Here is a 15,731-nt window from a genome sequence, read left to right as displayed (position 1 = left end):
CAATCAGCACGGGGCCCTGCGGGACACGAGAGGGTGAAGAGTTAAACACGTCTCGTCCTGCCAACCCTGAAGAATAATTTAAATGCAGATTTAAAGTCAGAAAATGGGAGAGTTAAACCCAAAAAGTGTTGTCTTCCACGAACCAAAACTTAATAAAGTTGTAACAAATTATTTCAATTAACTGATCGTCTATAAAACGACAAAAAATAAAGAAAAATACAAACTGCAGTTTCTTAAAACCCAAAATTTACTATCAAATAAAAGCGGCATATTTCGAGAGCCGGAACGAGATGAAGTTTGTCAATCGACTAATTATTTCAGCTCTACTTTTAAAATATATATATTTCCAGTGTTTCCCAGCCTGTGTAGGAACTCTGTGTCTGTCTGTCAGGACGCGTTCACTGGCTTTTTATCAGAGCGCTGAGAGGGAACCAGAACAGCCCGACAGATGAACCACGAGCTGAGACTGTATTAACTTCAAGATGACGTCAACAGGCAAACTAACCCAAAAAACACAGTGTATACTAACTCGCTACAGAAAGAGCTTGTTAGCTCGTCTTCTTAGGGCTGGGCCCGGTTTCACAAATCATTTCAGACCTTTAGTCTACAGTGTTAGATCAGTCTAGAATGTGCTCACAGACGAGTCTAATGCAAGTTTCTGACTTACTGTTTCACAAAAATAAAAAGACACCTTACCCCCAGGATAACTTAGGTTACCATGGTAACCGCCAGATACATTACAAACAGCCAAAACAAACAAACAAAAAAAAAAAAGGGCAAACATAGTTTATGTTTTGCTGCTGATATTATGGAGAGAGCTATGAGAAGGGAAGAGTAACCTACTGGAAATATACAACAATGAGTTTACCCAAGAAACTAACTGAACTACTGACTGCTCCCGTTTCAGATTATTTCCTCTTAAATATTTGTTTTTTGGCCTCTGGTTTTACTGTACGTCTTAGTCAGGGTCTTCAGTGCTTTGTGCAACGGTCTGATTTAGATGTTTATCTGAGGTCTGACTGTCTACTATAGCTAAGCCATTGCCATAAAGTCTATCTTTGCGAAACCGGCCCCTGGTTAGAGTTTCCCCTGTCGTCACCATCTTTAGTCCTGTGCTGCCATCTAGTGGTGTGATTCAACACAACCAGCTGAAATCTGAGCATGATTAATAGAGCAGTTCACACTGGTTTGCAGCGTTGCTTTGCAGGAGATGCATGTTATTGAAAAGGAAACGGCTGCTGACAGTCTTTCTCCTCCTGCTCCTCCTGCTCCTCCTCCAGCTTGGGGCCCATCAGCCTGTAAACGTGTGTGTTCCCTCACCTGGTAGGACCTCTCCATGGTGATGGCGAAGTAGTACTCTCTGCGCGGGTACCTGCGCTCGCAGATGAACACCTGGTTGCAGATTCGCCCCGCCTCCCCAGTCTGCTTGGTGTACAGCTTTCGACCAATCATCTGGGATGAGATATCACGGGCCTCCTCTGGCCTGGAGAGGAAGACGAGACGTCACGTTTACTGGCCGTCGGGGCCGGCCCTGCCACCGTTGGGAGGCGAGATTTTATATTGGCGCCATCCCAGCCCATTTCATGTGCCTTAACCTAAACCGTCTGTGATCTTACCCACTGAAGTGTGTAAAACGTTCTGCAGCCAAACTCATGAAAAGCCAAAGTCAATAAAGAAAAAGTGGGACCATCCTCCAGACGTCACAGCCTAAATTAGGAGACCAAACCTAACCTGGTGTTTGGGAAAGTTTGGGAACTTATGGGGAAAATGTTTTGTTTAAATGCAAGAGCACAGGTTTTATTTGAACACCGGAGGGGACAGTTATTAAGAGGGGGGTCTGGAAACCTCCCTGTGAAAACTGACCAATAAACACTTAATTTCCTTCAAAACTTGTGCACAGATTTCTGCCTTTTCTGCATCAACTGATGGTGGAAATGTCTTTATTTATATAAAGGGAAACTCATGCCCCAGTGCTCTCAAGCATTCTGTAACTATTGCATTTAAATACATTTCTCCTGAACAACAACAACAACAACTTCTCCTATTTAGTAAAAATCCCTTTTTACATTGCAAACCATCAGCTGCGTCAACACTGCGACTTTCTTGACTTGAATCATCTTTTAAACTGACAAACATCTTGTGTGACGTTCGGGGCTCAACTCAAACGGGATCAAGACATTAGCTGGAACCGGAAGCTAAGAGACTGTTTGATGACAGAAGACGGATTTACTTACGAGTAGACGATCTTCACGCCTCCCTTCAATCCGCCCTCGAACGTCCCCTTTCCTCTTCCACCAGCCAGCACCTGAGCTTTCACCACCAGGTCCTTTGAACCTGACACACACATCAGTCCGTCAATAAAACACTATGACAACAAACTGATTAAGAGGTGGGAAATTTAAGATTGTAATCCAAGGCTCTATTCAGAGCAGTACGGCGGCGTGGACGTGTTTATTTCTGCTTTACACACTCTCCCTCCCTCTCCTGAAGACGCTAAATAACTTAAGACACCACGAAATATTTTGTCAGTTAGAATTTGGTGGTAGAGACGGGCTTCATCTATTTCAGTTTAACCAGGCACGCCGTAGTTCGTTGAGCCTGCTGCACATCAGAGGGTTTTAAAAACGACACCGCAACGTAACATAATTAAACCAGTTTTATGCAGCTCTGGAAAAATTTAAGAGACCACTCCATATTTGTTTTAAATCACTTGATTAAGTAAATCACATGAGCGAAATCGTTTTTAACGAGGAAAAGTATAAAAACCACTTTTGGAGTCACCACTATCGTCTTGCAATAAGACCAGCGGGAACAGAGCTAGTGGTACCTCAAAAGTCCCACTAGCTCAGGTTAGACTGGCACCCACTGGTAAATTTGGGGGTGTTTCAGCAAGGCTGGAATAATAAATGTGAAGTATGAATGAATCAAGCATTGCACAAGGTTATCCTGGAAGAAAACCTGATTCCTTCTGCTCTGACAATGTTTCCCAACTCTGAAGGTCGGTTTTTGCAGCAGCACAACGCTCCATGCCGCACAGCCAGGTCAATCAAGATGTGGCATGGAGAACCACCAGATCAAGACCTTGTTATAGCCAGACCAATCTCCAGACCTGAACCCCATTGAAAACCTCTGGAATTGTTCAAGAGGAAGATGGAAGGTCACAAGCCATCCAACAAAGCTGAGCTGCAGGAATTTTTGCGCCAGGAGTGGCCGAACGTCACCCAACAGCAGTGTGAAGGACTGGTGGAGAGCACGCCAAGACGCATGAAAGCTGTAAGGAAAAATCAGGGTTATTCCACCAAATATTGATTTCTGAACTCTTCCTAAGTTAAAATATTAGTATTGTGTCGTTTAAGAATTAAAGTGATCTTGTTTTCTGTGCATTTATTGATGTCTGAAAACGATTTTCTTAAAATAAATCAATCTAAATGACATTTTTATTTGGAATTTGGAAGAAATGTGGTCAGAATGTTTGTAGAATAAAACAAAAATGGTTATTTTAATCAAACACATACCTATAAAAATTAAAACCAGAGAAACTGATTATTTTGCAGCGGTCTCTTAATTTTTTCCAGAGCTGTATTTTAAATCTTAAGCGCGCACACACACACACACACACACACACTCTGCGTTTACACTAAACAGTTTCAGAGTGGCGGTTCTGGGGATCTCACAGAATCTCGCGTGAACAAACGTGACTTCATACAGAACCAAACTGTGGATGAACTCGAAGCTGATCAAGTCCGGCGCCGTGGCCTGGCCCGACACAACAGAACAACAAAAGGAGTTCATTCTAGATTATATGATATATTAAAATTATATTATAAAACAACCAACTCCATTTCCCACAAACCACCTGACCGGTCTTTGCCCGTTTGCACAATATTTTGCAACGTTAGCTGTTAAAGTCTTTTTTAAATAACTGTGCTGAGCCATGATGTGACGATGGACAGACGGCGTTTCTTTAATCAAAGGGCTACGGCTGCTCTGCTGTATTGTGGTGGGTTTTTTTTTTTTTTTTTCCATCCGTGCCGTCTGAGCTGAGAAAAGTGAACCAGCACGGTTTATACATATATGGATATAATATATATGGATTTTTATATATGGATATACGTCACTTAAAAATGAGCAATAAAACAGGGCACATGTTGATCTCAACTTCTTACTGCTCCTGGGAGTCGAGCGTCAGCTGATAGCAGTGAAGCAGGAGGAGGCGGCTATGTTTAGACCCAGCGAGTGTTAAAAAGGTATTTTAAACCGCCGCACACACAAAAGGTCAGAAGATGTCAGGAAAGGCTTCGAGTGGGAACAACTGGACAGTCACCCGACTGGGAAGATTCACTTGAACGCCTCCTCAAGCCCGAAAAACAACTTGGAAAGTCTGCAAAAATGTTGAGGTGACGTTCTTACGCCTAAACATGGCGGACCAAAGTATTGCCTATCAACGTTTTAGCTGACATGTTATTTGTGAGATGGTATCAGGTTAACCGTCATCGCCATGTAGGGTGACCTAGATTAGCTCTAAGCCTGATAGATTTTAACACTATTATTAAGAAATCAAGCTGAATTATATGAACATTTTCAGCATCAAACAGTTAATTTCCTGCATTCTGGGGATGTTTTCTGCACTAGTGTCTCTGCACATGTAAATATTATATATATTTATGTAAACAATACTCTCTCCCGTTGCAACACGTCTGCACAACATAAACCCGGAGTAATGCTCGTGTAAATATCTGCCACGTTGTTCTTTCTCTGCCAATAGTTGAATTATTTTTCTCTAATCTTTTTATTATTCTTATATAACTTGCATTGTCTATTCCATATATTTATACATTTATTTATGTCAGCTGTATGTTTGTCTCCGTGTAGCCCCTTAGCACCAAAGCAACGTCCTCGCATGTGTAAAACACTACCTGGCAATAAAGCTCCTTCTGATTCTGATAACAAGTCAGGTAAAGCAACTTCTGGGTGGTTTTAGGGAATGTACAGGTGCAGCAACACATCTGGGGCTAAATCTCTGATCTTTATGCTGTTATACTTTGATAAAAACATCACATACATAACAAACCATCACCCAGATGCTGTATAAAAATGTCCGTGTAGTTTTCACATTACAAATTAATGCTCATGACACCGAAGTCAGAAGAACGACTTCCCAACTTGGGAAATGGGCGCATCCGAGGGGCACGTGAACGCAGCGTGACAGACGTCAGATGTCTGTTCAGATTATTTTTGTCTAATTATTAACGGGGCTGTGACGAGACCCTTTGCTCACGATACGAGATTTTAAACACTATTTTTAAGAAGCTGAATTATATGAACATTTTGAGCATTGAACAGTTAATTTCCTGCATTCTGGGGATTTTTTCCTGCACCAATTTATGGGGGAAATGTTTTTTTTCTTTAAATCTATGTAAAGGAAATTCAGGCGGCAGGTGACAACTCTAAATTTACCAGGATCTAAATCAGTGCTGCTCTCAGATCTGTTGGTAGTTTCATGGGCTGGACCAGAATATTTGACCGTTGGGAACACATTCGATTTTCAATTTTGAGATTCCACCGACAGCAGTGAACGCAGGGCTCCAGTTCACATCAATGTAATGTAAAATAAAATGAAGCTGTGTGAGAGCCCTTTAAACTGAGAGATGACAGCAGTAGTGCGGAAGTTATGGCGTTTATTAATTTTACAATTGCTTAATTTCATTACAGATCAAAACAGTCAAATTCCCGACATTTTAAAATCAATCAGTAAACTGTAGGCTGGAAACAAACAAACACAATGAACGCATTTAAATAATTACTCTATATTAGGCCGATTGTAGGAGAAGAGCATTTAGTCGCTATAATAAAAGTTAAAAGTGAATTTTGCACAACAACGTGTTAGATTTAGTTCCACTACCGCTCATCCCGTCTGCTCTCCGCCTGGACCCTCGCCCGGCTAAACTATTCCCGGATTCTTCTCTGGACCTGCTCGGATTGAAGCTACGAATATTCACGCTTAAAAAAAAAAAAGACATTCGGGCCAGCCCTAGTAGTTTCCCCTGACAGACTGTTTGACCGACACAGTTTGGGGCTGCATGTTAGGATGTGAAACCAAAACTAACCGACACACACACACTTGTGATCAGGCAGAAATCTCACCACAAATCCACACACGTTAACTTCAGCGGCTCTGACAAACTGTAGCGTGTGAAAAAAGTCAGCAGTTTCACCCACTGTTTCTTTAAAGTTGTGAAACTACCACCTAAAATATGATGCTCTGCGCTCCGTCTACATATCTGGACCTTTCTTCTGATAATCTGTAGATGTAAACACGTTGGATCCGGATATTGATCGGCTCTCGGCGCCCCCTCCGGGCTCAGGGAGGCTTACCGATCTGCTTGGCCACAGAGTAGGCCTCGTCCGAGGAGCTGGCCACCAGGCCGTGTGGCACAGAGATGCCGGCCTCTTTCAGCAGCCCGATGCTCATGTACTCGTGCAGGGAGAGGTTCCTCTGCTGCTGCTGCAGGTGGGGGGGCTGCAGCAGGGACACATGGCCTCCAAACAGACCAGCAGAACCGGCGAGAACCTGGAGGAGGAGAAAGAGGGGGATGCAGTTCGGTTACTCTGTGGAAGGAAAAGGGTTTCTCGCTAGAACTTTCTATTTTTACAAAAACACTGAACTTCCAACTGATGTGTAACTAACCTGCTCAGGAAGAACAATTAATTAAGTTTAACTGGATCCACTGGACCTGATGGGGGATCTCATGTCTTAGAGGACAGTTTGATTAATTTATCCTTATTTTCTCTTTATTATGTCCAAATATTAAAGTTATAATCCTGCAGATTTCAGCTCTACCACGCCACTAACAATGAAAACTGCTGTGTGGAAAGGTAACGACTGAACGTGAATACACTGAATGTGGAAACTAAAAATAATACAGAAAATAAAGAATGGTTTGTGTAGCATGACATGTGATATTATCGCAATTATTATTATTGTTTGCTATTTAAATAACAGGAGAATAACTTATTACATGTCAAAAAGCAAAACCTATTTTCAACCTAAGACATATTTAGGTCTTTGCTTTTTTCTCATTTCATATTATTGCTTATTATTTGTTGTGCGTTTTTTTATGTGACTTTCTGCTTTGGCAGCATGTCTGAATTAAACGTCATACCAATAAAGCCAGTGTATGAACTGAACGGCTGCTGCTGATACCACATCAAAAAATTTGATTTCACGAACAGAATTACATTTTCAAATGACAAAGAAAGAGACGATATAAATCACTTATTGACCACCTGAAATATCATTATCAGAATCCTAATACATCGGTCATTAACACACCCTGCACAGTGAGGAGAGAAGCAAAGCAACAGGTGGAGATTCATGACACTGAAGAGACTTGAAAAGAAAAACTAAAGCCTCCCGAGTTCCTTCTCGAGAGGAGAAGTGTTTGCAGAAAGCAGGAAAACCCGAGCAACACTGGAAACTTGATAAAAGGATATGAAACCAACATGTTGCTCAACTCAAAGTGAATCAGCTGGACATCAGACACATCGACAGCTGCGTGACGATGCTGTTAAACAAACTGCTGCATCACTACGATCAATACGGCGGGTTTTCCGACACGGAGTCGGATTTAAAATCACACTTTTAGCTCCAACACGCAGCTGTTTGCACTCTTTGTACTGTCACTGCTCAGACATCGTGTTAGGACTAAAATAGATAAGAGCCCAGACGGGGGTTTGAACTGGGGATTCATTAAGAATCAAATCTAATCATTGATTCTGAAAAGCTGAAACTGGACCAGCGCTTCCATCTACATCACTTCTTCGTGTGTCGTTATAAATATTCCCTAAAGCTGCTGTTTTTTTAAATGTCTTGGTCTGGAAGCTGGTTTATAAACACACCTTTTCTCCAGACTTTGTGGAAAACTGGACGGATGTTTTTATCTGATTTATGAGATTACAAGAAATCCAGCATTGAGCTAAAACAAATGTGGAACAGGTTTGGTTTTGATACGACATCCACATCAGATCTATATCTAGACGCCAGGGTGTTCTCACACTCGAGGAGGAAGCAAAGTAAAAGTTTTGAGTACGACTCAAATGCGGACGTGAAATAATACACTTGATATTTAAATGATTATCCTGCAGTGGAGGCCCCTCTGCTGCTGCTGCTGACGTCTCGCAGACAAACGCACGGTCAGAACGAAGCTTTCAGGATCCACCTTCCTCAAATGTTTCGATCCTCTGCACTGTAACACTAACAGGCCAATTACTCACGATTAATCCTTCAGTCTCTTAAATGTCAGAAAACAGTGAAAATGCCTGTTAAAGGTTCTCCCAGCCCGAAGTGATGAATTCACACAGTCCAAAACCAACACCGAGACTCAGTTCCCCATCAGATATGACAGAAAAGTGTAAAGTTCACTTTTTGTGAAGCTTAAAAAATGACAATCAATTTTCACAGTAGCTGATCAATCGACTGATGATTTCAGCTTTAACTTTATCAATACTCATTTTGCTAGTTACTGAAGGTACCTGGGATCGCTATGTTTGGACACCGGGGTGAAGGTAGTTTTCGTGGCTTTTACCTTCAACAGCTCCGTGTCAAAGCATCGATCTCTCCCAGTTCTGGGATCTGTTGGAGAGCTGATTAATGCAGACGATTCACAGTTTGATCACCTGAAAAAATCACCACCACAGATGACGATGCAGTTTTGCAGCTCTGAGAACTGAATGTCTGTCCAACGCTCCTGTTACTGTAGGAGGAGTGAGGGACCGTCTGAAAAGGGCAACACGATCCATTTCATCCATCCATAACTTAAGTTTTAAAATCAGACAACTGCCTGTATAGATAGTGACCACCCTTAAATGTTTCACACCTGAGAGATTGTACAGAAAATTAAAGTAATTAATTATGCACAGTGCAAGCTTGTAATTAATAACATCTTGCTTATTTATCAACACCAAACCACCTGTGATCTGTCCTGGACATCCTCTCCCAGCTTTAACAGCTGCTCAAATGTTTTTATTTGAAGGAGTGTGTTGATGTACATGATGGGATCTGTTGTTTTGTTTTTATCCACTGCTACATTTCTGGCATCCCTCCTCAGGACAACACCTTCCTGAGACTACTGGAGTGCAACAGCAACAGATGCAGGTTTGTGACAGAAGTACTACTCAACGCATTTTCCGGATACCACAGTGGGCCGACACGTTGGTTGGTTATCGTGCTGTGTGGTGGCGACGGTCTTTCTCGGCAGCGAAAGCCCTCGTTTGTGCTCACCGAGGCCGAGATGACTGCACCCGCAGCGGGACATCGCCCGGAGCTCCTGCGGCTCTCTCTCTCCTCCGCTGCGGGCTGACGTTCAGCGGCTGGAGGTCACTGAGCGCATTCACCTCCACAGGACAGGGTTTAAAACGACACACAGATGCGGTAGAGCGGGGATTAGTAGTTATGCGTGTGTTTATTCTGGCTGCTTCATCATCTCAGCGGCAGTGACAGCCACGCTAATCCGCTAGCTCCGCGCTAGTTAGCATGTTAGTGCTAATGTCAAGTTTGACCCTGTCCGTTGTTTGAGGGGGGGCCGTAATCTTCAGAGACGGCGCAGCGGTGTCACGGGCAGCTGCTCAGAAAGCCGGAGAGCTTCGCTTTAATGTGGGCGCGCTAACACTCACCTTGGACGCGGAGCTGACCGAGTTCTTCGCCCCTGAAGTTCTCAGGCTCGCCGTCAAACGGCCGCAGATCAGGGACGCCGCCATGTCTCCCTTTAGAGCGGAGAATTGACTGCGCATGCGTATCGAGCTGCAAAGTCGTCTTTCAGCGGTGCTGCCTTCAGACGCTGTCGGAAATTAGACAATCGTTTCAAAGTGGCGCAGTAAACATGGCTGGAAAACGATTAGGTTGTTTATTTATTTTTATTTAGGTGTTTATTTTGAATAAGTGTAAAACAGAACCATCAGACAAGATAAAATAATTTTAACAAATCACATTTTATTAAATAACAAGACAATACAATACAAGTGATTTTTTTTGCACATTCCTTCTTAATTATCTTGGTTTTTAGCATTTTTTTTGTAGTAGTGTTGAAGCATTATTGTATAATTTTGTATACTTGTACATTTTTTTTATCTCTTTACTTTCTCTATATTCATATTTCTATATTTATGTGTATGTGTACCGCCAATATTTACCAAGGCAAATTCCCCATATGTAAAAATGACCCCGGCAAGAAACCTCAATCTGATTCTGATTCTAATGAACAAATAAATTAATAATTCTAGCCAAGGTGTTTTTCTTAAACACTTGTTGATTTGTTTACATATTCAAAAAGGAGTAGTACTGGTCTTTATTCAATGCGACAGTGACACAGCTTAGTGCTAACATCATTTAGGCAGCATCGGCTCTAGAAAAATGAACTCACTCGGTTCAATATACATTTGCATTAGCGCATGTAGGACAATGAAATTAGGTAATACCCCTTAAACTAGCGTTTTTCACCATACAATGTGAACAACTGCAGATGAATTATATTTAATCTCACCCCCATGTCCACAACTCAAATGATTATAAATAATCTACCTGCTTTCCAAATTACTCTCTTCACGTGCACTTTGTCATACCCAAAATCAATTCAAAATTTACATCAATTATTAACAAAAAAGAGGAACACAGATGTGGAAAGAACAACTAAACAAGAACAATAACAAAACTGAAAATAAACCCTGAAGCTCTGAAAACACAAACACACAACACTTCTTCTTCCTCCCTGTAACAGGTGAAAACCATGTCCTTATTTTAAACTGACATAAGTTTGTTACTGAAATGTGAAGTTGAACACGAAGATGAAAGAGTTGTTACCAGAAGGTTGCTGGCAAATTAATCACTTATAATATCAGCTACGCGCCTGATGAGCCGGTCTTCTCGTCTTAATAACATCATCAGAGTTCAAATTAGCTCCATCGCATGACTTCAGAGCAAAAACTAAACCAAAACTATAATAAAAAAGTTGGCATGCCTTTGCTGTCTCTGTTTAAACAAAATACACATGAGACTTAATGACCATCGTCGATGTTTGGAGTTTTACGAACAGCTCCTGAAGGCGGCAGTGTCAGATAGCCTCCTTGTGACCTTTCACCTAAATAAATATTATAACTGGAAGGATTGGTGTGTTAATCCAGTTAAAGGGGTTCAACTAATATTTGTAGATGCAGAAAAGTCTTTTTGTGATTTACGTGTTTGTCAGGATGTTTTTTCAACACTTTGAGTGCCATATTTTGACCAGAATAAAGAAAATATGACCACATCACCCTGTTTTAGCTTCATTAGAGCGGCTCCCAGGACGTTTCAGAATAGACTTTAACACCTTATTGATTCCTTTTAAAGCTCTTCATGGCCTCTCTACCTGTTACGTGTCTTTTTGTTGACGTTATCTTTTCTTTTAACTGTATTTTAAATTGCGTTTTCTTGCCTTTATCGTGTATCTTATGGTTTTATAACCTTTGCACCCGTGAAAGCACTTTCTAACGTGGATTTTGAAAAGTGCTCCATAAATAAAAGGTTATTTAATATATAGTTGGAGTGAGCGTGATAACCAGACAACGCTGCATAAAACACTTTGACCTACAGTACTAATTTAAACACTGAAACTGACGCAAGGAAAGCAACTCAACAATAAGCTGCTTTTCTCTGAATGACCTGCAGATGTAGCTTTATAAAAGGATGTTATGAGATGATCTTCTTTCTAAAGCAAAGAGGCAAACACACAAGTTCTATTCAAAGAGTATTTATTTACAAGGCTGAGTATGTACAAGGGTATCTACAGAGGTAAAACAACAGCATGTGTCCATATTGTTGTATAATCACTCACACCAGCTGACAATAATCATTAACACACAAACTTTCCAACATGTGTCATCAGAGAGCAACACAGATTTCTTTAAGCTCCAGTCGACAGTGGCGTCTCGTCTTTGTTACGTTTTTACTTGTTTTAAATTTGTCATTTAAATTTAAAAGTTAAAACTGGAACGCAACAAAAGCTCCGGTTTCTTTAAGCTTAAATTTTCCCAACCGCGACAAATTCAAGCTGTTAAATCAGCGGTTCTCCAACTTTCTCTGCCACGCCCCTCCTTTAGAAGCTGAAAAACAATAAAAAGGTTCTAATAAAGGATAAGAGGGGGAACTGAAGACCTCAGCTGACGTAATAAGTGATGGTTTCTGGACAGACTGGAGCCTCTCTATTAATCTTTACATCGATCTCTTTCCTTGAGCTCCTCCATTACTGACTAACAGAGACAGATACCACGACAGATGGACTCCTGAACTTCTGCTGCAGGCTCACAACGTCTTGCCTTTAAAACAACCATGTAGACTGGGATCTGGAGTAAAAGGAAAAAACAACAGTCCCGCCACAGGTGTGAGTTTGGACTGATGATACCTGATCAGTGTTGCTCAGCGATGACCACACACACACACACACACACACACACACACAGTCGTTCAGTCAGAGTCGCTGCTGCTGCTGGAGGAGTCGGTCGACATGGCCTCCACGTCGTCCTCGTTCTCTTTGTTGTGACCCGGGGGCTCCAGGCCGAAGTCGTTGCCGTGGTGAGGAGGCAGCATCCCCACCGAGACGTCCGAGGACTGCCAGGGGTAGTGAGGCGTCAGCACGTCTGAGAAGTCAGAGGAGACACAGGAGGTTAAGGCTCCGCCCACACTGCGCCGTATTCATTTTAAAACTCAGACCTTCTGCTGCGTTTCCGCCTCCCGTCCAGACTGAAACGTTGAGGTCTGAAAACCCCGTTTTGGCTTTAAACTCCGAGGAAGCGTGTTCAGTGCCCGACAGGTGAAAACGATGCAGACGCTCACGTTTGGCTTCCTGATTGGCTCTTATCAGTCACGCAAAGCAGAAACACGATGCTGCTGAGAAACTCTTAGTGTTGGTGTTTTTATAAAAGTATTCTGTACTGTGTAAATAACACTGCTGTGGTTCTTCACCATCGCTGCTCTTCATTCGTCTCTTGTAGGGCTGGACACGAACATTCAAATTCACTGGGTACACATTCGATTTTTAATTATGACATTTGATTATTGAAGGTCCCCCCCCCGCCCCCCCCCCCCGCGTGCCTGACCTCCTCCGACAGCAGTGAACGCAACGCTCCAGTTCACATCAAAGGGAAAACGAAATGAAGGCCTCAGCTGTGTGAGAGCCCTTTAAACTGAGAGATGACAGCAGGAGTGCGGAAGTTGTGGCGTTTATTAATTTTACAATTACTTAATTTTATTACAGATCAAAACTGTCAAATTTCGTACATTTTAAAATGAATCAGTAAACTGTAGCCTGGAAACAAACAAACACATAATAAATGCATTTAATTATATATGAGTTAAAAGTGAATTTTGCATAATAAACATTAGATTTAGTTCCGCTACCGGAAACGCAGCTCATCCCGTCTGCTCTCCGCCTGACTAAACTATTCCCAGATTCTGCTCTGGACCTGCTCGGATTTCTATTATTCACTCTTAACCGCTATCGAAGCTCAAAAAAAAAAAAAAAATAAATAATGACATCCGGGCCAGCCCTAGTCTCTTCTTTAGACGAATCTCCTGCAGCTGCCGAGTAGACAATCTGCTTCCTGTTTACACCGGCACGCACATGCCCGGTGTACGTGAACGGCCACATGATGTGTGTTTTCAGTGGCTTTAATACGGACAGATTAATTCTGGTACGCAGGTGTGAACGGAGATCGTGGATGTAGCCTAAATCTACGCTCAGCTAGATCTGGGCTGTGCGGGGACCAGCTGACATTTATTTGGGAAGTCAGTTTCACTGTTAATCACATGACGGGACAGGAAAAGAAAAAAGGACATGGGATTCGCAAACCTTGTTATGGCCCAGTTCACTGTTCTGACATTCAATGCAAGCAGGTCAATCGACAAAATAAGAAATGCACAAGGCCCAAAGAGAAAACGCCCTCTGAGGTGTCCTGATGATGGACACAGTGGAGGACTCTTACTTTGAAAGTTACATCAAAGTCAAACCCACCGAAGAAAGTAACAAGAAAACTGGAGCCGACGCCGTCTTACAGGAAAACTGATCTCGAAGATGAAGCCGCTGTTTTATTAAGTGATGTAAAAGCAGAAAGAAGAAGATTCCTGCAGGTTTCTGCCTCGTCAGTGACGTGAGGAAGTGCTGCTGTCGGGAACCATAAATAACTCCTCTGGACGGACTTACCCGGCAACCTCCCAGCAGCCAGAGCGTCGCCTGGCAGATGTCCGTTCACGCCATTGGTCGGCAGGTTGGCCATGTGACCCAGCATGCCGCTGCGCATCTCCAGGTCTGTAGGGTAGGGTCTGCGTGGGTCACCTGAGGACAACGTGCGCGTTAACAGTGAAGTAAAACACGAGAACCTGCGGGAGCTGCAGTGGTTCTGCTTCCTACCTGGGACCCAGTTGAGAGGAGCGCACACGGCGTTACTGGCGCTGATTCTGTGAGCGTACTTGATGATTTCCTCTGAGGAGATGCTTCCTGCAGAGAACACGCACACAAGATGAGTTTACGGGCCATCAGACACCGAACGGCGACCTCAGCATTCCCCAGAAGCTGTCAGACAGGTGTGTGAGCTCACCTTTCCTGGCTTTGTCGATGGATTTGAGTTTCTCCTTCGCCTGGTAAACAGCAGTCGCCTTAAAGAAGGAGGAGCCGATTTAGATCAACAGAGAACCTGCACTGATCTGCGTCAAACATACTTGCGTCCCGTCGTCTTTATCTACGCTGGCTACGTGTCTCCTTATAGTGTTGGTTTGTAACTGTTCCGCGGGGAGCTTTGAGAAGAATGACTTAATGAGAGATGAACAGCTGCATTTCGTTTCAGCTATATTGTTGTTTATTATTATGGCACTACTACCTGCAGCACCAACTTAACTCGAGGCTTTTTCCAAATCCGGCAAATGAACGTCCTCACTGTGGAAAGGAGGAGGAGACGGCAAGCGGCCCTCCTGCACCTCCGTTTGAGGACAGACCAAAGAGGTGAGGAGGGGTTCTGCTTCAAAAGATGAGCTGTCACGGGACACGGATCTTATTTGTTTCCGGTTTACACAGGAACCGCCGAACTTCCTGTGAAGGGTCTAAAGGTCTGAACCATCCAAAAATTGCTTTCACACTAGAGACGAACCGACCATACCGAGACTACCTCTTTTTGTCGGACCAAATTTCGTGTGTTTGAGGGAGGTTTCACACCAAACTGAAACATCTTAAAGTCTGGACCGAACGAGGTAGGTGTGAGAGTCCCCTTAAAGAGGTGGTATTCTGCTCATTTTCAGGTTCAAAATCCTATTTAGAGGTTGTAACACAACAAGTTTACATGGTTTAATTTTCAAAAAACACCATATTTTTTTGTCATACTGCACATTGCTGCAGCTCCTCTTTTCACCCCGTGTTGAAGGCTTCGTTTTAGCTGTGGAGCGAGACAACGTGTGGAAAGACGAACTAGTCTGAGTTTTGGCTTCTAATAACTAGGTTCAAACTATATTTTCTTTCGTCTTTGGAAGGAACCAGCGAAATACTTTTAAATTGACGGTCTTAATTTGTCCTGTGAGCTTTCTTGTGGCAGTAAATCCATCTAATGGATTTTCTGATGTTGACGTTATTCCCTGCCAGTCCTCTGGAGTACAGCAGGGATTTAGGTTCACGTCACATTTGCTTTCTGGATCTGATTTTCTAAAACACGTCAATCCT

The 15,731-nt window shown here is 42.7% G+C and overlaps 2 protein-coding genes across 2 annotated transcripts in view; both read right to left on the bottom strand.

The window, feature by feature from the left end:
- Positions 1–9,819, bottom strand: part of sucla2 (succinate-CoA ligase ADP-forming subunit beta) — an 18,925-nt gene extending 9,106 nt beyond the window's left edge. The window contains exons 1-4 of the mRNA XM_046053875.1: positions 9,673–9,819; positions 6,376–6,571; positions 2,235–2,334; positions 1,321–1,483 (exon numbers count right to left, since the gene is read on the bottom strand). Of these exons, the coding sequence (XP_045909831.1) occupies positions 1,321–1,483; positions 2,235–2,334; positions 6,376–6,571; positions 9,673–9,789 (576 nt within the window). The 5' untranslated portion in view covers positions 9,790–9,819. The remainder of the gene's footprint in view (positions 1–1,320; positions 1,484–2,234; positions 2,335–6,375; positions 6,572–9,672) is intronic.
- Positions 9,820–11,764: 1,945 nt separating this feature from the next.
- Positions 11,765–15,731, bottom strand: part of med4 (mediator complex subunit 4) — a 6,543-nt gene continuing 2,576 nt past the window's right edge. Inside the window, exons 4-7 of the mRNA XM_046054942.1 lie at positions 14,623–14,680; positions 14,436–14,522; positions 14,229–14,360; positions 11,765–12,666 (exon numbers count right to left, since the gene is read on the bottom strand). Of these exons, the coding sequence (XP_045910898.1) occupies positions 12,494–12,666; positions 14,229–14,360; positions 14,436–14,522; positions 14,623–14,680 (450 nt within the window). The 3' untranslated portion in view covers positions 11,765–12,493. The remainder of the gene's footprint in view (positions 12,667–14,228; positions 14,361–14,435; positions 14,523–14,622; positions 14,681–15,731) is intronic.

The sequence above is a fragment of the Micropterus dolomieu genome, linkage group LG07 (genome assembly GCF_021292245.1).
Source record: "Micropterus dolomieu isolate WLL.071019.BEF.003 ecotype Adirondacks linkage group LG07, ASM2129224v1, whole genome shotgun sequence".
Classification (NCBI taxonomy): Eukaryota; Metazoa; Chordata; class Actinopteri; order Centrarchiformes; family Centrarchidae; genus Micropterus; species Micropterus dolomieu.
The sequence above is the reverse complement of the archived record's forward strand: the minus strand, read 5'-3'. Positions and strand labels throughout refer to the sequence as shown.